The sequence below is a fragment of the Dermacentor silvarum genome, chromosome 9 (assembly GCF_013339745.2).
Source record: "Dermacentor silvarum isolate Dsil-2018 chromosome 9, BIME_Dsil_1.4, whole genome shotgun sequence".
NCBI lineage: Eukaryota > Metazoa > Arthropoda > Arachnida > Ixodida > Ixodidae > Dermacentor > Dermacentor silvarum.
The window spans coordinates 28,392,941-28,415,887 of NC_051162.1; the positions used below are offsets into that span (position 1 = coordinate 28,392,941).

General features: G+C 44.9%; 1 protein-coding gene across 1 annotated transcript in view; it reads left to right on the plus strand.

The window, feature by feature from the left end:
• The window catches only part of LOC119465190 (PRKC apoptosis WT1 regulator protein), a 56,320-nt gene extending 34,420 nt beyond the window's left edge, over window positions 1–21,900 (plus strand). Inside the window, exon 6 of the mRNA XM_037725986.2 lies at window positions 9,905–21,900. Within this exon, the coding sequence (XP_037581914.1) occupies window positions 9,905–10,006 (102 nt within the window). The 3' untranslated portion in view covers window positions 10,007–21,900. The remainder of the gene's footprint in view (window positions 1–9,904) is intronic.
• The last annotated feature ends 1,047 nt before the right edge of the window (window positions 21,901–22,947 follow it).

The following is a 22,947-nucleotide window of genomic DNA, read 5'->3' on the forward strand; positions in this document are numbered from 1 at the left end:
ACCACATTGTCCGAGACCTTCACAGAATGGGGGCATGCGCAGTAGTTTCCGAAGTTTACACTTCAGGCCAAATAGAACACTTCACTCTCGTGTGCAGAATACATTCATTGTACCACTTATAGTAAAATATACGGAGTTTACTCATATCTAGGCCGGCCCCGATTCTAATCTAATCCCCGAAACTCGGAAGCCAGAAAGAAGAAAGCTTACCTCGAATGTAGGCCGAACAAAAAAAATGAGGACAGCGTTCACAAAATCAAAACAGCATTTATTGAATCTAAACATGCCAAGCCCATTCTATGTCGTGATCGCTGCTAGCCTCATCGCTGTCTTTATCGCTGTTATCTTCAAACAGTGCACTATCTTCGGTGCCATCAAGCGCTTTAGAGATGCTGCACTTTTTCAAGGAGCGCACGATCAAAGTTCCTGGGATGTTGTCCCACGTTGCAGCTACCCAGCCCGTCAGCTGCAATAGCGATGCTCGTTTGATGCGGCCTATTGCCGTTAGCATATGATCCTCGTTGCTGCGCACGCAAAAAGCAGCTCCCATTGCCCCCTCCAACGATGGACATTTTTCTCATCGATGCCAAAGTCCCGCCCGGCTTGAACATTTGATGACACCTCTACGACCATCACATCTTTTTGCATTGAAAGCGACACTATAGTGGCATCTCCTGTTTGGTGCCATTGCGATAACGCCACGCCGCATGCCGATACGACACAGGTCAAAATGGCGATGTCGCTCATGTATTTCAGTTGGCTACTGGTGCGGCTAGTAGCGGCTGCAATACTGACTTTTCTAGATGGCGCTAGCTATGCACCATATTTATCAATTTCAATTAAAAACTGGAGTGTTCTTGAAGATCCTCGAATCTAAGCCAGCCCTAGAGTTTGGTATATGATTATTTGAAAAAAAAAACTGTTGGCCTAGATTCAAATAAATACAGTATTACAAGCTCTTGAATAGAAATGCTGGCTGTGCTCAGTTTCGAAATGAAAGGTGATGAGAACTGGCTGCCATTTTGAAAGAGCGCTATGATACCGCATTTCCTTCTTTAGATGGACATTTCTCATGGAAATTTACACCTAAGTGCGGTAATGCACTAGGACCAAAAATGATTGGTTTTCGAGACCAAAGTGCTGCTCAATTGTAACTGCCGATGCCAGCTTCAGTACCGTTCATTTTTGAGCAAGTTTGCTATCGGGCCGCTCCTGCAGCGAATGTCTCTGCGGGTGATTCTGCCCTTCTGCGTGCACTCCCCAACGTTGGCCTAATGCAGGGATCGCGCACACACACCGCCCAAATGGCGCAATTTGCAGAATGGCGTTAGGGCGCTGTGTGCGAAAGTACGAAAGCATGTGCAAAGGTCGTGCCGACTAGCTGGTAGAAGGCACGCAGATCGTGTTGGATACACGGGGATGAATTTAATGCTGCTTGAACAGCTGTAAATCTCATCCCTGCACATGATCTCGGGACCAATCACTGATGACCCACTTGTACGAACCTATTAGCAGCAAGCATTTCATGATGGCTTGCGGGCTGTTACAAGATGTGCCACACTACCTAGGCCATTAGGCCTAATTGGCGCTGCTTCGTCAGATATCGGCAACTAAAGTTATGGTTGGGTGCCAAATCGATGCAGATCTATTAGCAGCAGCCACGCGACATACAAAAAGCCTCACAAGCAAAAGCGAGTGTACGGGATGGCAACAAAGTTGTTTACAGCCACCATCTTTGTGACACACCATACAGCAGCTTCGTTTCCGACACCAATCGTACACGCCCGTCACAAGACTATTTGTGGATTTACAAGACAGGCACAATAATGTCAGGTGATTATGCTGCGCTTACCACCCAGGTGCATACATTTGCACGGACGGCAGGTGGATGAGGGACGGAGTGGGGGAGGGGAGGATGAGAGTCCGCAGAGGCGGTACGTCAAGTGATTTTGCCATGACGCTCGCAATTCCAGAATCTTAAGTTTGGCGTGATTTGCTACCTGTGAATGAGACGGCGCCGGCCCTTTACCATCGGCGCTGACCGTGGTTGACCTGCACAGTGCCAACTATGGCTATGAGTGGAGGAGTAAACAAGTCATGTGATGTGCGGTGCGCGCATTTTTCTCTTGCAGCAGATTGACCTTGCAATAACCCACTCGCCATAAAGATGGTGAAAGCCTTTGTGTATCTTGGAGAAAACTGGAAACCAAAACTTTCTCTGCAATAATTGAAATATTGCTATAAAACGTCGATCCTCTATTAAAAACTGAGAACCTCATTGGTATTCAGATTCAACATAGCGTCACTAATTCTTTGGCTTCAGAGGGAAAATGGCACTTGGTTCTGATTGACATTCTTTCAATAAAAAAAGATATCTTACAGACCTTCATAGTACTAGAACTGAGCTGTAATCAGTGTTGGTGCACTAATTTACAAGTTCCCTTTAATAAGAGTGGACCGTACCATAAGAATATCTTAATTTGTATGTGCCTAAGTTACTGTCAGCTTGCTACTGTATTTACTCGAATCAAAGTGACTGTGATTGTTACGTAACGGACGACTTCTTAGTCACACAAAATGAAATGCAAATTAATGCGAGATGAACGGAAACAGAAATGGTACCTTTATTCAAGGAATTGCAATTAAGAAGTGGTTTCTCTTTACTCATCATTGTCGTCTGAGGAAGAGGCAGAGCTTTTCTTGGGCAGTATTCTCGGGCAATCACTTCCAAAGGTAGTACCACTTTCGCGAAAATTCGTGTCACTCGGCACCATTTTATTCGGAGGCAGTACCAGGCCACTACAAGGTCAACAGAGCCCTTTTCGACCGGCCTTGTATTTGAAGAGGGCCTCCCGCTGGTCCCGCCATCTGCGAAAACTCGTTTACATCGAGCTGCCAACTCGTTAACGTCGGGCCGCCAAGCTGCGGCGGAGTTTCCAAGCTCCTCAACCATCAAAATTGCTCGTCTTTGCGGGTGTCATACTGAATGTGCTGCGTCACCATAGTGTCGTGAATAAACACGGTCGAAGCATGAAAGGCCTCCAGGTACTGCAGCGTGATAACCTTAACACCGGTCACGAGCACAGCTAAAATGGCATCGATTTGAAGAAAAAAATTGGGACTTCGGTCGACTTGTCTATGGATTGGAACAGGACGTAAAGTACAGTTTGCCGATGTAACGTTAAAAACCGCCATATTTAGAATATTTTTTCAATTTAGATTGTAAATGTTGGCATTGTTCGAATGTAACGTGATGGTCTAATTCAAGCAACGAAAAGTCATGAAAAAGCTTGCGTTACAGTTGAGTAAATACGGTACATTCTTGTTTTGCAATGCCAGGAGACTCCTGAGCATGTATAGCACTGTTTTCTTTCCCAAGATTTGCAAGCATTAAACTCTTGAGAAATTTTCTGATATTTGGTGTGTCGACTGTAGAGTGTGTGTTCAAGATGACGTGCGCATCGTTGTGTGTGTGCATGCGGGTTCGAATTTTGTATGCTCAGTGCCATAGGAGCACCTCCTGTGCCACTGCAGGACTGTGGTGCTAAGCAACGTCGAAAGTACGTAACCCTGACTTTGCTCAAGAAAGGTGCCGAATATTAAGCTAGTAGAAAGGGGACGTTCCCAGGTTGATGTCTCGAAAGAATATCACCTGACCAAGGAAACTGTGTCTGATTATGTCAAGAACAGCACAAACATTTTGACCACATTCAAAAATTTCAAACGAGCCAGAAGAACGATAGCAAGGGCTTTACCCAGCCCATGAAGAGGCTGAAGGGAGTCTTGGCAAAGAACTTGGCCGTGTCAGGAGATTTGCTTAAGCAGAAAGTCGAGACATTTGCCCTCAAGACGAACATCCAGGAACAAGTTCAAGGAACATCTAGTTCAAGTTTACCGACAGATGGCTTTGCAGCTTTAAGAAGAAGCATGGGATTTTATTTAAGAAAGTGTGCCGCGAAAGCAGAGTAGTAGACAAGGCTATTGTGGTCAGACTACTGTGTTACCAAATTCAAGTCCTTGCTAGAAGAATCTGCTCCTTCGGACATATTTAATTGTTACGAGACGGGGCTAGCTTTCCAGGTGCCGCTTGACTGTACCTTCCCATTTACGGCTGAATCTTGCACGGGGAGTAAACACGGCATAGAAAGGAATACAGTGATGGTCGGTGCCAATGCACTCGGCACAGAAAGTGTACTACAGTGGAACCCCGATTATATGACTTTCAGGGGACCACGCAAAACCGTCGTATAATCTGGGTGTCATATAGTCGAAAAACTAAGAATATAGTCAGTGACACTCAGTCTTGCCCAAAAAACGGCTACATACCGCCTGAATAAGCCCGCGGCACGAACCTGCACTGCTCCAAGGAAGGTAGATTAAATTATAAAGATATTACCGTATTTATTGATTAAACGCACATCTTTTTCATGATTTTCGTTGCTTGAACTCAACCCTCACGCTACAGTCGAATAACAGCAAAATTGGCTATTTTAAAACAAATGCTCCAAATCCTGCAATTTCTAGTGCTACATTGGCAACCTGTAACTTTACGTCTCGATCCAATCCATATACAAGCCGACCGAAGTCGGAACTTGTTTTTGATTGGAATCAACGCTGCTTTCGCTGTGCTTGTGCCTGGTTATGATGCCGCAATACCCTACGACCTTTTGCAGTTCGATGCTGTTCATTCGCGATGTTATGGTGACGCAGCGCATTCGGTATGACAGCTGCTGAGAGATGAACAATTGTGATGGCCGAGGAGTCAAGAAAGTCTGCTGCAGCTCGGTGTCTCGACGTCGACGATTTGCGGATGGCGGTACCAGCGGCAGGCCTCTTTAAGGGGGACGTGGGTTCTAAAAACTTTTTCTTTAGTTTTGGTTCTATCTGAACTAAACTTCACTGTTCAGATCAATTTTTCATGCTGATTTCAAATCTATAATTTGTTTTTTGATAGTTACTCTACTTCAGAAAGTATTAAAGTCTGAAAATAAATTTCACGAGTACTTACGGGGCTTGTTGGCAATTTCTCCTTGTGAAAGACAAAAAGTAAGTGCATGAGTTTAATGCCAAAGACTTGCTCTCGGGGGTGATGTTATTTTTATTTCTTTGAAAGCATTCTAAAGGTAAGAAAGCAGACCAACATTGACAGTGAATATATTTTTCTTATTTTCACTCATTAATACTTTTGATTGTAAATTATAAAATGATGCTAAAGTAACAGAAATAGCATCACCCCCTAGATCATTTCAATACGAATACACTGATACCAAACTTGTTATTGTCACTCTACAACATCATAGAAAAAAGCCCCGTAAGACTGAGTGCGGTGTGTAAAAACATCAAACTGAGAAAAACGCATTTGAAGTTTAGACAGCTGCAACTTTTTCTAAAATCCAGGTACAGCAATATTAATGACATCACTTTGTAGCTCTATTCTTCACGAGAATGGCTATACTAAGTATATGACTATACCCTGCCAGAAAACTGGGAAAAGCTTGTTATAAAGCCATGTACTGCCCCTAAACCAGCATGAGAAACTACATTTACCACTTCATGTGCCCGTTCCAGTGGCCTGCAAGCTTAATGAATATTAAAATTGTATAATAAAGTAGCCTTTCCATAGACAAATAAACTTACACAATGTTCAAGTAAAAAGCACGCACGCATGGAATATTTTTTAAGTGACCTAAATTGATTATTGTAATTCAACAACACTTCGCTGTACAGCATGCCAGGGCTGTACATGCAGGGTCCTTTGCTGGCTTTGTGCCGTTTAGAAAGCCTAGCTTTGGTAGCACTACTGTCTAGATGCTCATTTTGCAACTTCCGAAACTTTTGCGACTAGCAGCTTGAACTTCCGCTCCTTTGCGCACTGTGATGCCAGACACTCCTTCAAGATCACTGCACTTCTCTTGCGCTCAGCCGACTTGCCCACTGAATAGTATGCCGTATCAACGCGGTCTTGGATGCCGCTGGACGCGCTGGCTGATGATCCGATGACATCAGATGGGCCGCAGTTATGCCCAGTAGAATCAACGGCAACGTTAGATGTGCCGCTTCGGATGCAACAGGTGGTTCCGGCCATTCCGCTCAGTGCCGACCGTTCGGGCACCACGCTGAATAGTACGCCATATCAACGCAGTCTTGCGCTGAATAATATGCCATATCAACGCAGTCTTGGGTGCCGCTGGACGCGCTGGTTGACGATCCGATGACATCAGGTGGGCCGCAGCTATGCCCAGTAGAATCAAAGGCGGCGTTAGATTTGCCGCTTTGGACGCGGTGGTTCCGGCCGTTCGGGCAGCACGCCTTCGTCTGCGATCTTAAGCCGTGCATTCCATGGACGCTTTCGTTTCTCGTAAGATTAACGCGCCATCTTTAGACGAGCGCAAGACGAAAAGACTGTGCGTGAGCCGCGTGAACGCACGCGTAGCAGTCCACGATAAACCGGGAGCAACGGAGGACTGAGATGGCGGCGCATACAAAACAAAGAAAAAGCAAGATAGCCGCCTCGGTGGCCGCGCCAACCAATGGGATGCGCGAGACGGGGGGCTCGCCTTGCTGCGCGCGCACTGTGCCCAATCAGAGGCCCGGAACCACCCTTCGGAAAAGCGGCGAGAACGGTCGTTCAGCTTGAGTGGTGCCATTTTAAGCTGGCGAAAAATGCTCACAAAGAAAACAGCTACAAAACAAGCCCAAGATGGCGGTGGTCGGCTGGTGGCTGCGCCCGTGGCGCGCGCGGGAAGTTTGAACAAACTTTGCCTGCCGCAGGTCGTTTCGCGGCTCCTGTGGCAATTTGAAAGCCGATTTTTTTCTATTTACCGATCGAAATCGGGGTTAATAATTTCAGGGCAGGTGCTTGAAGGCCCAAACATTCCTAAAATGCGTTTTCTCAAAAATCAATTTTTCGGCCGTTTTTTATCATTCTTGAACCCGCGTCCCCCTTAAGTGTGAGGCCAGTCGGAAAGGCTCTGTGGAACCTGAAGTGGCCTGGTACTGACCCCGAATAAAATGTTTGCGCGGTCTTTGAAGAAGTACTTAAATCTCAAACAAGCTCGAAGGCACGGAAGATGACTTGATTCTCGGGCGATCATTTGTCCCGGCCACGGCGGCCGCATTTCGATGCGGGCGAAATGCGAAAACACCCGTGTACTTAGATTTAGGTGCACGTTAAAGAACCCCAGGTGGTCCAAATTTCCGGAGTCCCCCACTATGGCGTGCCTCATAATCAGAACTGGTTTTGGCACGTAAAACCCTATAATTTAATTTAATTTTTCTTTCACTTGTCCCGGCACCGAACCCCTCGAAGTATATGGCCGACAGCGCCCTTGGCACTAATAGCGTGCTTAGCACAGCGCCAGAAACACTTGATGGGGACACTTTCAGTGCAGAGTCCCGAGAAATTTTGCGACAGTGAAACTATCTACGAAAGTGATCGCCCGAGAATACCGTCCAAGGAAAGCTCCGTCTCCTCGTCAGACGACAATGATGAGTGAAGAGAGCAAGTTTCCGAAAGGCGATTCTTTGAATAAAGGTACCATTTCATTTTTTTCGTTCATCTTGTGTTGCATTCGCGGTTTTATTTTTATTATTTCGCATGACTGGAAAGTCGCCCTTCGCGTTACAATCACGCTCATGTTCATTCACGGTCATTCGGGTGAATTCGGTACTGCACACCCGTTATCAGCCGGCTGTAGTGTGCTCACGTGCCAGCCGGTGTTTGCTTGGGGCTTTTTTTATTATTATTTTTTTTTTTTCGGACGATACCGAGAGAGGCGTACGAGCCAGGGTCGGCGTAAAAGTGCGTCGTATAATCGAGGTTTTAAATGCGAAGCATTTCTTGGCAAACATTTGGCACTTTGACAGCATCTATCTATCTATCTAGCCACCTACGTCTTCGTGCTCTCATGGTTGTATCGTTAACTTGGTATTTACCAAATATGGCATACTATGATAAGAGTATATGACGAACATAAATGATTGGTCATGACATGTATGTCATGTAGGTGATGAAACAGCTCCCTACGTCTTGGTGCTCTCATGGTCGTTTCGGTAACTTGGTAGGTACCAAAATTGGCATAGTATGACAACAGTGCATGACGAACATAAATGATAGGTCATTGCATGAATGTCATGACATGCGTGTCATGTAGGCCATGAAACAGCCGCTTAAAATCACAATGACCCAGCGAAATAAAACATTAACACTCACAAGCAAATCTGAGCGCCTCCAAGCATAGTATAAGGCAGGCCAGTATTAGATACTTTTTTAAGCCACTCTAAGCCTAATAAATTTATTTTCTTGGCTTAACGAATTTTTTGGACTTCGATTTTCTGGACTATTTCTCGGTCCCCGCCAGGTCTGGAAAATTGGTCGGCGACTGTATTGGCACACACAATTCCTGTGACTGCTGCGGTTGCTACGTGCAGCCAGAGGAAAGGCGCGCAGTACTACTGTTAGCTTTTATGAGCAATGTTATCAGAATCATGTCTAACAATTGCTACACAACGTCGGCAAATATTACTCTGTCATGGCATCAGAATGTCAGTGATGCCGGGTCCAGCATTTCAAGATCAACTTTATCACCAAATTAAAATGTCATACTGTTTCTCCCAAATTTCATACTTCCTAAGCCTCTTCCTTCGAGGGCATGTATTAGAAGCATTGGTAGAGTTTTTACAACTCGGAAAATGTATGTCATTACTCCTTTAAAGTTGGTGGGTTGTTCTTGCGTATATACATTGCTTCATCACCTACTGCGCTAGCTTAGTAGGCTATGGTGCTACGCTGCTGCTGAGCTTGAGGTCACACGTTCGCTCCCAGGGGTGTGATGGCTGCATTCCACTGGGAGCGAAAAGCAAGAATGCTTGTGTAGTGCAATAGAATCCACTGACAGCAATATTTAATTTCCAAAAAAATCTTGTTGATATAATCGATAATAGTTATAACCAGGTTGCATGGAAGAAGTACAGTCGAGAACCCACTTATGGCATTACTGGTTTAACAATACTCGAATCTAACACTGAGCAGCTGCCCCGCCCTGAACTTTGTGTTCTGTGGTAAAATAGACGGTCGAAATTAGTGTTGCATGAGGCGTGTGCTGCAGCGGGACTCTTCTTTCGTGCTTCCATAAGAACACCCCCCCCCCCTCTGTGCCGTGTACCTCGCACGTCATGCCTTTATTACCCCTCTCCAGTCTCCCTTCCACTCCTCTGACTCTGCTGCTTGTGACATAAAGGTGGGTGTGACAACAAGGCTTGTGTTTCCTCCCCCTCGAGGACATTGCATTCTTATTCCTTTTGGAGCAAAAAAAATTTAATCTGGCTACAGGGTGTTCCCTGTAGGCAGATTTAATTTTTGTAACCGATAACACGGTATGGAATGATTGTAGTGAGTAGTTTATTTTACCATGGAACACATACAAAAGTTGACGGTGCATCGGTTGCTCATTGTCATACCCAATATATTGTTAAGATGGGTATCGTTAGAAGTGGGTTTCGCTGCACTTGGATTTATGTGCACGTACAGGTGGCCCAAATTAATCCTGAATTGCCATCCGAATGATACTGCTCAAATAAGTGCTAATACAGGCTATGACACCTAACTTTATCAGACAGACGGCGGGCACCCTGCCGCAAATTATCTCTGCTCGCCATGTCGCGTGCTAAGTATATAAACTAACTACGACAATGTCCGCTGCATTGTGAAGCTGTATGGGTTTTGAAACATCAGATATGAATTGTGACTTCGTTAGTGACACCAAATTCTCTTTTTTTTAATGTGCTGCCTGACGCGATGAGCTTTTGTCGAACTATTGATTGCCGCAGTGTGTAAGACATGCATAATTTTTACGACCTGCATTTCCCGTCGCAGTATTATAAACACGCGGCGGTTTACACGCAGGAGTTGAGCGAGGTGACAGCCGAGAACCGGGAACTGCGCGAGATGAACAGCGCCCTCTTGGACGGAGTGCCGCTGGCCATGCAGCCGCCCGCCAAGGAGTAAGACCCGCACTTACAGACAGTGGCAGCTGCTTCTGGGAAGCTCTTCGTTTCTGCAACAGAGCGCCAACAAGCATCACACGTGCGTGTGTGCAGGCCGGCCGCGCCTGTCCATGCGCTCTTGGCGGCAGTCGCTTTGAGGCAGCTTTTGTCGTGCGTCTGCGCTGTGGACAATCCGGAGCCAGCAATTGGCTGCCCAAGTAGGCCCCCTACCCAAACAGCACCCGAAGGTGGTTTCCGCAAGTGTATCCATTTGGCGAGACGGGCGGTCGCTCGCAGATGCTGTTGCGCGGCGCCTATCCGCCTCTGATTGTATATGCGTGACATTCGCATCCAGGGCTGGGACGATGCGACGATTATATCCCGGTTTGCTTGGAAGTCAATTGCTTTCGCTTATTTGCCGGCAGTCCTGCCAGTCCTGAGCTGTGTCCTGCCTGCCTTGCGAGGATTTGTGACGGTGACCCGCGAGTTTCCTACAAAAACTCTAGGGGGCACAAGTGTCTACATGAGCTGCAAGTGTGGCAGTTCAGCCCGCATGCGGATGATGGATTTGCCTAAACGTTATCCTTCTGGCTTCAAAATGGCTTTTTAACCTTGCAGATTGGCCATTTTTCAATAAAATACTGCGCTGCAATGCAACACTTACATGCACAAGTGCAACAATTGCAATGATATTACACATGTGCGCAGAAACTCATTGCGTTTGTGCATCTAGAAAAAATTGAATAACAGCACCAGGACATCTGAAGGCAGAGGCATGGCGATTAGACAATTCATGTAGCATGTATCATTTCCATGGAGGCTGAATGAGTTCCCTCTGGTAACTTTTGCAGGAAGCTTTATGCGGATGACGGCACTTCTGAAACGTGCTTGTTTGGACAGACTGTCAATAATGACTGACTGTGTGCATGTTCTTCTGTCAGTCACTGAGGCAGCTTTCTTCGTGCATCCTAGACTTTTTTGCTGGAGTCAGCCGGTTACGTAGGAAAGTTCCAAGCCGGGTTAGTTGGTTTTCGATCAGCATGACAAACGGCGTGGGCTGGGCAAGAGAAAAGTGTTGAGTCGGCGCATCTGTCATGCTCTTCCTCATCTCTCTTGTCCAATCACCTTGTGCCGTTCGTCCTGCTGCTTATGTAGTGCCGCGCACATGGCCAAATCTTCGGGGATAGCTCCCAGATCTGAGCTTTCATGGGTCTAGTGGACACAGGTGTTTGAGCCTTGCACGACTATAGACTTTGCAGGAACGTCTTGGTGGGCTACTTGGGTGCATATCTGTTAGCATAATTGTATGCGCGAAAAAACAAACAAATCCAGGACGGGACGAGCGCTGTCTTGTGCACGTCCTGGCAGTGTGTTTTTGTGGGTTTTTTTTTTTCAGACGTTTATGCTAGCGGACAATGGACTTATTGAACATGTGGCTATTTCTGACCATTGCTGATAGCATCCAGTGTTAGGCCAGTGATATTCTATTTAAGCTTCATACCAAACCTAATGTTTTCAACCTTCATCATAGGCACGAGCTACATAATAGATGATTGCACGTGGACTGAATTGAAAGAAAATAATTATAATGCTCTAGCTTGGGGAGACTGCAAAAAAATCTCTGGAAGACATCGGATATCTCTACCATGCTTTCATGCAGTTAGAAGGTAACGTTTCACACTCTTCACGTTATGCGTGAAGACTTCCAAAAGGTACAGCACATACAGGTAAACGTTGATATAAGAATGTTGTATAGTATGATGCTCCACTTTCTGGTACCAGAATTTGCTTGCTTTGAAATACTGCATATTCTTGTGTATGTGCTGCACCCATAAATTTGGTTGATTATTTCAAACATTTTTTGCAAGTTATTCATGTCAGGGCCGTAGCTTGCAAAGTGTGGCGTGTTCACAAACATCCACAATCATTTCACCACTGGCGCCTGCTATGCATTTTCCATTCAATTCCTCCCCCCCCCCCCCCCCCCCCCCCCGTCGTCTTTAGCAACAGCGGTGAAATTTCATTACACTGAAATCGGGGATAAACACACTTCGCTACATCCAGGCTCAAAATATGTGTGTCTTCAATCTATGATGCATGTATCTAGGACTGTTTTGAGCTCAATCTTGAGCAGGCTTAGGGCTGTCTGATTGCACCTGAATTTTTTCCTGCATGGTGTTGAGGGTAAAGCTTGGCTTGGGTTTTCGTGGATGGTTTCAGTTCTTGCCATTTTGCTGAAACATACATTGGATAAACGTGAATACTGAATGAAAATTCCAAATTCCTACTTAAAGTAAGCTGCTCTTAAAAGCCAAATGCAATGAAATTTTGGACGAATAAAAAGCCTGGTTTCACACAGTGTATGTATAAAGCAGCCTCCTTGCACAAATTTTCATTCAAAATAAAAGCTTGTGAAATAGATGTTTGGGTACTGAAACTGGAAAAAAAAATTTTTTTAACACCGCCATTTCTACCCACCTGAAATGACACAGAACCCAGTACGCTGAAAACTAACACAACTCCTTCGCATTATTGTCAAGATGAGGCAGCGCCCACGTCACATTGGAAATCACAAAGGCCATGCTAATATTTTTGTCACATCTCTTCAGCAAACGACGCGTGCGCCTGGTTGTTAGGTGCTATTAAAGGGGCCCTGAACCAAGTTTATTTGAAACCTCTAGAACATCTTGGAACGAGTGTGGTACCACCCAGGAATATGCGGCCGAAATAATTTTTCAAGCAGACCTTGTACGAGCATAGATGCATAGAACGCGATGTTTCCCTTTGCCCTCAATGTCCTCCGCTCCAAAGGATCATCCGGTGGTGGCGGTAGAATGGTGTTGCCCCACTTACGGTATTAGCACGAGCACGCTCATTGCGGCACCCATTGGCGGCCCCGGTATCTACACTACGCAGCAGACACAGCTACGTGCAACTCTCGGACGGCAAGAGTACGTACTCGTGTGGACCTGCCTTGTCCTGCACGGATAGTAGGCAAATCCAGATTAGACAATTATCAGCCCCTGTAAGTTCCCTCACATTGTTTCAGTAGTAGGCAGTTGTAAGCTATTTAGCCAAAGTGAAAAATTTTGTTGCACTTGGTCTTTGAACAAAGCCAAATTTAGAACAATAATCCCAAATGTTGACTGAAAAATGTGCGTTCTCTTTTTTTTTTCTACAGCAGAACCCCGCTGATACAATACCATTGCGCAAGATTTCCCGGCGCCAACGTTCAGGATCGAGAACACAGAAAATGACCCAAAAGAGTCAAGCTTATTTTTTAACGGTTCATTCGTTCCCGGAAAACACAATCTTTTGGCACCAACATTCAGTAAATCGCCAAACTGCTATCGTATGATTCATTTTCCGGCCGCTAAATCCCATGTAAACAAGAAAATGCGTGAGGCACGCACGGTGAAGAACAGTAGATGCCCACGGCGAAAGTTTCACCGCAGTACAGACGCGCCCACCCGTGTCTCATGAAAACGCCGGCACACACTAGTTTCCTATTCCGCTACCAGCAAATCTCCCGGGTCGTAGCACGCCACATTTACAGCTATCGCCACTAACCCTATTGCGATAAACATCTTCACCTATCTGTTTTACAGCGCGTTGGGCGTAATGCCGTTGGAAGCGTACTGCATGCTTTTAGTTGGCGATAATCCAAATGCGCCACTGTTCCCCGACGCAGGCGGCGCTAGTTCCACGTTTCGCTACATTGGCATCCGGCGTTATCCACCACATCGATTTTGTTTGTTTCCCATCGCCATCTTAAAACACTACGCAGTAGGAAAACAAGACGTCTTTGGCCGCCGGAGCCCCACCACCTCGACGCGTGTCTGCATCTCATACCGCAATGATTCGTGCAATGCTTCGCATTACGTAAATCACAACTACATAAGTATCTCAGATTTTTCAGTTACTTGAGATTTTACGTTTTCCCAGTTAGTGTGTTTTATCTCGCCTTTTTTTTCCAAAACATGACAACGAGATTCTACAGTGGATGACTATACATGAAGTACAGCAAATATACAGGAAATAGATTTCAAAGAAATATAACTACGCAGAAATGTATGTAGTATTTCATGTATGGTTGTGTATAGGCATCTCTGCTTTTCACTTTTTGTCTATTTTATTGCAGCTTTCCTCTCCACTAAATTTTCTGTTCACCTTCATCTTTCTCACGGCTGCGGGGACAGTTCAGGTGTCCACTGAGAATTGAGACAGGTACGATGCCTTTCAATTGCTACCTCGTTTTATCCTTCCTTTTTCAACAAACTACTACTACTACTACAACATAAGTTGGCACTGGCTACAGCTCTGTTGCTATGATTGTGTGAATCTTGCATGGCCTGATTGAGCTCTGGTAATTATAGGCACCTACCTGTTAGAGAACCTTCATGTGCTCTGCTCAACTTCAAGCTCGGGGATCAGCTTTGTGCCCTTCTTGTACATACGATTCTTACTCAAGCCACTTGAAAGTTCTTCATGCATGAGGAATAGATGGCAATAGAAGACAAGGCGTAGTAGGCTGATATAGTAAAGCTGATACAGGGTTTGTAATGGTCCTTCAAACCCTTGAATGGTGAAACTACCGTTTCCAAGGCCTTTAAAACTTTTAATTTTTATGGAATGCAGCTTAAAGGGTCCCTCACCAGGCTTGGCCATTTTTAACAAATAAGCATAGCATGTAACAGGACAGTCAATTTATTCTGTCTCCTCCAATAATGAACTGATTTGAAAAATCTTCGTTTGGTAAAATGCTTCTTAGACAGAACTTTCAACTTCCAGTGTATAAGCAAAATTTGCAATGGGGCCTGGTGAGGGTCGCTTTCACGATCACTGAATTTTGTTTTCTGCTAAGCTTTGTAGATTTTATATGCATAACTGACCACAAGGTTTGGCCAAGACAACAGTCAAGCCAATCCAGTTTGATATGCACATGCATGGTAGGGAAGCTAACTTTGTGCTGACTGGTGATAGTTTATGCAGAAAAGGCTTAGCTAGTGTTATACTTTCTTTTCCCCTAATTTATTGCTTATTAAGAGAAGTGTTTCAGTTTCAAGCTATCAGCTGTCATGGTGCTTTAATCCTTGAAAATGCCTTGTTAAGGCCTTTGAAAGACCTTGAAAACCTTGGAATTCTTTCTGCAAAAGCTACTATGAGCCCTGTTCACAGCTTGCTTCCAGGTTGTCTAGCCACAAAGTCTCTTCATATGCAAGGCATTGTCTTGCCTCTCTTGCGCAGCAGCATCAAATATTTGTGTGCCGTGTCGTGCATAATTTGCAGGGCAACATCTAGCGTCGGCCCGTATTTGCTAAGCACAGCTGGTGGCATAACTAGTAACATGTTTGTGCTTTGATGTCACCTAAAGAGATACTAACAAGAAATATTCCTTGAGCTGTGTTAGCAAATTATGCTTCCACAATACCGAGAAAGTGACTTTTATTGTGAAAAGGGGCTTGGCAAACGAGAAAAAGATACAAGTACGAAAGGTGGGCGGGGATGCCACCTTGGCATCACCAGCTTGTCATGGTTTGATAGATTTCAGTGGCACTCGCTCGGGCCTAGGTAATTTTTTATTCGTAAACATGGCATATATTGTACTCAACAAAAAAACGAGAGTCAACGTATCAAGTGTCAAAAAGATTTAATACGCCACAGCATCCCAAATATGAATCAATTTCTGCTCAAAAGTTTTAAAAAAGGAATTCTAACCATTATTTTATCTTCTGTATTACCACAAGATGAATAAAAATAGAGTTCTGAAAGAATATATTGTCAGCATAAACTAATTCAGGTGTTCTTCTTGATAGTGTCGCTTCAAGACTGGAGTGTCGCCATTCCTCTTTAAGTAGCCCGATGCTTTTTAGCAGTGGAGTAATCAGCAACCAATTTCTTGGACACAGAAGTGCATGAGTATTTGAGTGTTCGACTGTTTAAAATTTTTCAGGCAGCTTTCGTTGCATTATTTCAGCAGCCAGAATTGTCAAGAACAGACTGGCCTATCTTGCATGTGAATACAGTTTCCGAGTGTTTTAGCATGATGCAACCAACCACAGCGGTCAGTTCTTTTTGGAGAGGCGCTAGAATTTTTTTTTCCGATGACCCAAAAGTGCAGAGGCAAATTAGGACATTTCCAGTGGTTGCATCTGGTGCATCTTTGAGCTCGTATGCGGTGTCACTTTTTATGAGATGCCATTAATCATTAGCCAGCAACCCACACAGCAAAGCGACAACTGGTTTGCACGCTTCCTTTATTACTGCCTTATTTCGACAGTCTCTCTAGAAGCATATGTTGCTTCTTCGTACGGCTGATCAGCAGTTGAAATTTGCTGTGCAGGGTTTACCATTTGCAGTTTCGTTTTTCATTTTCTCGCTCATAAATGCTCCTTCCTTGGTAAAGGTGGTACTATGACCAGCTTGGAGCGCTATTAGTACTTTAGCTTAACATGATATATTTGCCTCAAGTATCCCTTATTGAAGCTGTTCGTAGTGATTGAACCTCACGATTTGGTTGATGTAGTCGGGTGTGGAAATAATATCTCAGGCAGTGTATTGAGAGCGGGGAGTTAGGATGAGAACCTTACTTCCTTGCTTTTAAATCGAAGCTTTCTTTGGGTCTTCCTTCGACTTTGTCACTGCTGCTGTCGCTGTCTTGCATGCCGCTGCAAGAGGTGGTTCATAGGGGCATGGCAAAGAGGAAGAAAGATGCGAGGATTTCATTTGGACCTTTGCACTGTGTCGCATGTGCACAGTGCCCTCTGGAGTTTGCTGCGCATCGACACAATGCCCTCCCGACAGCTTTAATTATCCGTGACCCCCCATGAAAGCATTGTAGAAACTGCAGCACTTGCCTTCCTACTAACGTGACAGTCCAGAGGGGAAGTACACAGAACGATAGAGAGGAGGTAGGGAGAGGAGGCAGAAAATGGGTAGAACCGACGCAGTGACGGAACAAGCAAATACAGTAGAACCCCGCTGTTACGTTCCCGGGTGCTATGTTTTCCCGGCTGTTACGTCGTTTTCGGCCGGTCCCGGCACAGCTCCTATAGAACCCAATGCATTGGTAACCCCGCTGTTACGTCGTAACTGTGGGACCGTTCCCGCATCATACGTTGCGAACTGCCACACCGCGCCGGCCCAAGCGGCCATTTTGACTTTTCATGTCGCTTGGCTTGGTTGCTTGACGATGGGATTGGACGCCCAAAGTGCTGGGGGCGACATTTATTACGTATTTTCGGTTCCCGCCAGCAAAAGTATGGCCTTTAGATAGCAAAAGCGGATATCAAAGATGATATCTATGACGCGTTGCGGCCCTAAAATTGGTTTTGGCTCATAGATGTTCCGTATAAAGTCCAAGGGTGATAAGGCCATCGCCGTGCGCCGTATGCTTTCTCTCGCGCGGAATATGCAGTCGTCGGCTCCCCTCACACGCTTTCACTCGCACATACAGCATACGTCGCCGCGCGCCGTATGCTGTATGCTGTATGTGCGAGTGAAAGCGTGCGAGGGAAGCCGCGCGGCCGTATGCTGAATGTGCGAGTGAAAGCGTGCGAGGGGAGCCGACGACCACGTCTCGCGCGCGAAAGAAAAGCAGGGAGGAAGCGCACCTCCTTCCGTTGCGTTCGAGGCACCAGCGAGGGGGGGGGGGGATAGCGGGCAGCGTTGTGCTCTGGCATCATACTGCGCAGCGGCGCGCGGTCCCGCGGGCCGTATCTTGAAAGCGATCTGTGAGGAGGTAGATTCTACGCAGTGTAGGTGCGTCGGCGGCTCGTGGCTTTGTGCGTGCTGCGTGTTCTTGGCGCTCAGTTTGGGTTGAAGCGATAGACAACAGCACGAAGGTCACTTCGCTCGCTTCTGCAGCGGCGCTTAACTGCGCGTGTCCGCGCTCATCGAGTGTGATGTGTTCATGTTTGCCTGTGGGCGCTGACACCATGTTTGTTAACTAGTTAATAACCGAATGTTTACAAGTTTATACAGACAATAAAATACTATTCTTACTTTGTATAGCTCATCGCAATCGATACTTCGGCTGTCGGGCAAAACTACTTTTTGTCGCACGTAAGAATTAAAATAATATTGTGTGCAGTTCAACACTACCATTTCTCAATTTTTCCTGTTTCCTGGCTCTTGCGTTTCCCGGCTCTTACGTTTTTTTTTTTTTTTTGCGGTCCCGTGAAAAACGTAACAGCGGGGTTCTACTGTAGTGGCGTTCACATGAATGCGACGGAAGCGTGTCGTATCAACGCTACTACTAGACACGACAGCGGTTGCGGACAAACTGAAGGTACAGCACGTTTCTGCTATTTCTGAAAAATAATCACCATGCAAATTTGTCAAGTGGACAACTGACGCTGGGCGTGCACATGCAAACCCGCAATAAAGCACTGTAGCATCTAAATGACGCTACAGAAGCAGTTCCACATCAAATCAACACTCCTATGCTTGCCGCAGTAGCTTTGCGGCTATGGCATTGCATGAGGTCATGGGTTCTATCCTGACCGCGGCAGCCACATTTTGATGGGGGCGACATACAAAAACGCTCATGCAGTTAGGTTTTGTTTAGGTACACAGAACCCTAGGATATCAAAATTAATCCGGAGTCTCCCACTACAGCGTGCCTCATAATCCAGTTGTGGTTTTGGCTCGTACAGCCCCAAAATTTAATTAAAGTTTAACACTTCTGCGATGATGCAATGTGCCGTGTGAGGCAATGACAATGCTAACGTGCTCGGATGTTATTATACAATAGCGGACAACAATGCCTCAAGCAAACAAGTCTAACTTTGTGTTCTGTATGCCCGGAGACAAACAGCAGTGGTGCATGTAGGTTCACGTTTGCATCAGTTCACTCCCATGTTGGACTAAAAGTTAAATAAATTAAACATTCCTCGTCAACATCACTAATTATCACCAATCAAAGCAAACAGCACAGAAAGATTCGCTTAGGTCGATGGCCACAGTGCATGAAATCCACATAATTTTTCACCTTTGTAACTAATTGTTTGCACTAGAATGCTGCTTGTGAATCACTATTTCATTTTACAATCTGTATGTCGCTGTGGACTCACACTGACAGTTTTTAAGACTTAAACCTAGGGACATCAAGTTCTGGCTGTTTTAATTGGTCGAGCAACTTCACTGCCTAGTTAAGATGCAGTGGCTGTTTCGGTGTCCAGGTGCTGCTCTAAATGCCCATTATTTTTGTGTGATCTTGCCGACTTTCCAGCACGTTTATCTACTATGCCCCTCAAAGATGTGACATGTCTTGTCACATAGCAGTGGTGTGATTTCAAGGCAGATGACTGCCTTGTAGCAAGGTCGGTTCCTGCTTCTATTCAGTTGCTGGATTGCTTTTTCCTGTGATGATACGGTGAAGTTCTCAGACACTGGCTAGGTCATGGACTGTTACTTTGCCGGAAGCGAACCTGCACCTATGTTTATTATTTTTCACGTGCAGAAATGCGGTGTACAAAGAACAAAACTGCACTCTCAGTAACACTTGCACAAATAGTTCATGGATGTTACTAAATGACATTACTGGAAGGCAAACGTGCAAACACAGACCCAGGAAATGAACAGGCAGGACAAGCAGCGTCAATTAGAGACTAATTGAGCATGAATGTTTGCTGACTGGTTTGGTGGCTTAACATTTCGTTACATTGTTGTGATTGCAAGTGTACTTGAAAGTTTCCACACAGTATAATTTGGTTTAGGCACAAGGACGAAGTTCGCCTTATGATTGTGGCTTTGCACATCATTAATAGCGGTAGTGCACGCGTAAGTCAGCCCTCCGTTATCTTGCACGAACAAGAATTGTCATGCCTAAACAGTGATTTTTTGTGAGCGCCTGCACGTGCCCATGATTGATAGATTGACACTGCCTTAACTAGAGTACGCGTAGATACCGTATTTACTTTATTATAAAGCGGGGGTGCAGCTTGGGGACCCAAGAAAAGGAACCTAAGTATGCACACTGATATAAGGTGATATAGAGTGGCTGACAGTTTATTCAGGCTTGACAGAGATCACCTGAAATACCAAATAATCATAAGCCCCCAGAATAATTGCCGCGAGTGATGTACAAAATTTTGCCTTGTGGCGTGACTTGACGGCGGCACAGTTTTTTTCCTTGCGGTATGCTTTACAGCAGTGCGCGACACACTACCATGAAGCCCCACCATAAGACAAAATTCGTGTTGCTGTGATGTTGCACCTCGAACCAAAATTTGCATATAACTGGCACCCATTCTTTACTTTAAAATTTTTCTTATTCTTGGTGAAGGCATATGTACAAAATTTGCGCTGCTGCCACCATATTGAAATAGTAACTGAATCTATCAGCCTTGCACATAAGGCAGGGGATGACTTTGAGTCTAACTATTCTGGGGGAAAATATACCTCATCTTCGGTAAGTTTTGTGCCTTCCTTTTAAGCCGCTATGGCTCTTCAGATGATAGTCGGTGTTTGTGTTATCCTTGTCGTTCCTTCACGTGACCATGTTTGCACATCTGGCTTTTCTGTAGGATGAAACATGTAAATGAACACTATTTATTTTTCACTTATGGGTTGTTGTAAGGCTGATGCACATAACTTGATTTATACAAGAACGGTATACTTTGATGATGAGCTGGGTTGTTTATTCGTCTCGTGTCTAGTTGGACTGTTTCTGCAAATAATTCATTTCCACCGACTCACGGAAATGTTAACTGTCATTAAAATGTGTGCTTTCACAGTGGTGAGGCTAACTTTGAGATGCATTGTTTCCTCCTGTATCATGCTGGGTTGCACTTCTTTTCATGATGGTCTTCTTAACATGCCAAGATAGGAGGCAAAAAGCCATGTGCTACATTGTGTGCACTCGTCTTCATCAGCTGTGTTCGACACGTAATCGTGACTCAGGTAGCACGACCAAGCCGTGGCAGCATTATTTGTGATGTTTTTTTTGTTTTTTTTACGTCGGCACTTATTCATGTGGCTGCTTATTGTCAAGTTCTCCTGGTCGATTTGGAACATCCTGCTTTATGGATAAACATACATATTTTGTTGATTTAAGACATGCTTGCAGGTTATATTGGCATAATATAATTGGTATTGATCAGGCCTCATAAGCTGTGGAGCAAAGCAAAGCTGCCCCAAATTCACCACTGTAATTCACCTTTGGTCAGTGGGCACTATGAAAAATTTTTGTCGGTACCTCTTTGAAGTATGTTGCTCTACCTTAGCACAGCGAAGGTTCGAAAGGAACCTGGCCTGTAAAAGGTGCCTGAAATTGCATGACTTGACTGCATGTTTACGAAGTTTAAAATTAGCTAAAAGGTTAAGGTTGGTGGTCTCCTTTTATTCTTATTTTTGTTCTTGCATTTTAGTTTGGAAGGCCCTTCTATAGCACTCACAGTGGTCTTTTGTTTTGAGTGTGTGTGTGTGTGTGTCGGTTACCTGTATGACATTGATTTGCCAATTTCTCGGACTACACTTGGTATGCACTGTTCGTGGCGCATCACTGCTGTTTTGTGCACGTTTAAACTTGATGAGAGGGAACTTTCATCATAACGTGCGATTCTGTGAGAGGCTAGTTCCTTCTATTTCGCAACAGTCTGAACACGCTTCCATCAACTGGAAGACTGATGCTAGGCACCTCGCTCTCTTGAGTGTTGCATACTAGAAGCGCTGTATCAAAGTACGCAATCCACTTTTTTCTCTGCTGTGCCTCACATATCGAGGTGCGTGCGCATTTTGGTTGTGCTGAAGAACTCTGTACAGTGACTGCTTGCGACTCACTGGGAGTACAAATGTGAGTCATTATTTTTGGCAGCTTAATTATGAAAGTCATTGCTGCCAAAGTGTGCACATGTGTCTGTGTGCTGTGCTCCGCTTGGATTCTTGAGGAATAAAGCCGTAGCATGCCAGTAATGGAGTGTGGTGTGTTTTCTTTCTGCGCAGTAGTGACTCTCAAAAAATTGCAGTTTCGCTTGAATGGCGAAGAAGCACTGATAGCCATAGCAATGTATTTAGCAACTACATGAAGTAAGATTCATAGTCCCATCGGCCATACTGGTAGATCGGAATATGCGTAAATGTCACATTAGGAGAGCACCAGAGCATAATCGAAAAGGACCGATTCTTAAACCTTAGCAGTGAATTGCACAAAGCACTAATGTGAGCCAGTGTTTAGCAACAATAATTTTAGACAGGCACAGTGCCATGATTAGAGTCCTACTTTAGCAGGTACATGGTGCAGTGTATCGGCCAGCCTCTCTGTAAAGGAATACTAAAGCAAAACAACAAATCGAGCTGGAATGATAGAATATTTGTCTAGAAGTATATCATTTTCTGTGTGCTAATATAGCATCTTTTTGCTGTTTATAAAATGGCGACCGAAGATCCCAGCACGTGAGGATTGTTGCACTGAAAGTCAAGGAGAACATAGTTTAAAGAGCTACGCTGGTGGGTGTCCTACCTGCTGAAGAATCCCTTTGCCGAAGTGGCGCATCAAGAGGCAGCGTCGCAACAGCTTCTGGCGGCTTTCCTTCGCCTCGGCGTTTCCAGTTAAGAGGAAGCTTTAGCTCTGACCCAACTCCGATGCTGCCTATTCCAGTACATGTAAAATGCAGTAACGCTTTTCTGAGTTAACCACTGAGCCTATTTTAGTGAAATTTGCTGCATTTGAGAGAACAGGTTAAATTCTAGTGACTTTTGGAAGCGGAATTTCAATTTTGGGCCTGAAGTTATTAATTTAAATTTCAAATATTAGTAAGTATGAAAAAAATATAGAAGCACAAAGCTCGCAATTTCGTAGCTTTGCACCTAGAGTAGATATTGCAGTTCTGTAAACTGCATCCATTAGAGCATCCAAAGCAGACAAATTTGTTATGTCAATTTATATCTTGCATGAATTTGTTACATTGTTTACAAGGGTTTAGCAAGTTTTGTTCACTGTATTTGAGAGCCATGTATAAT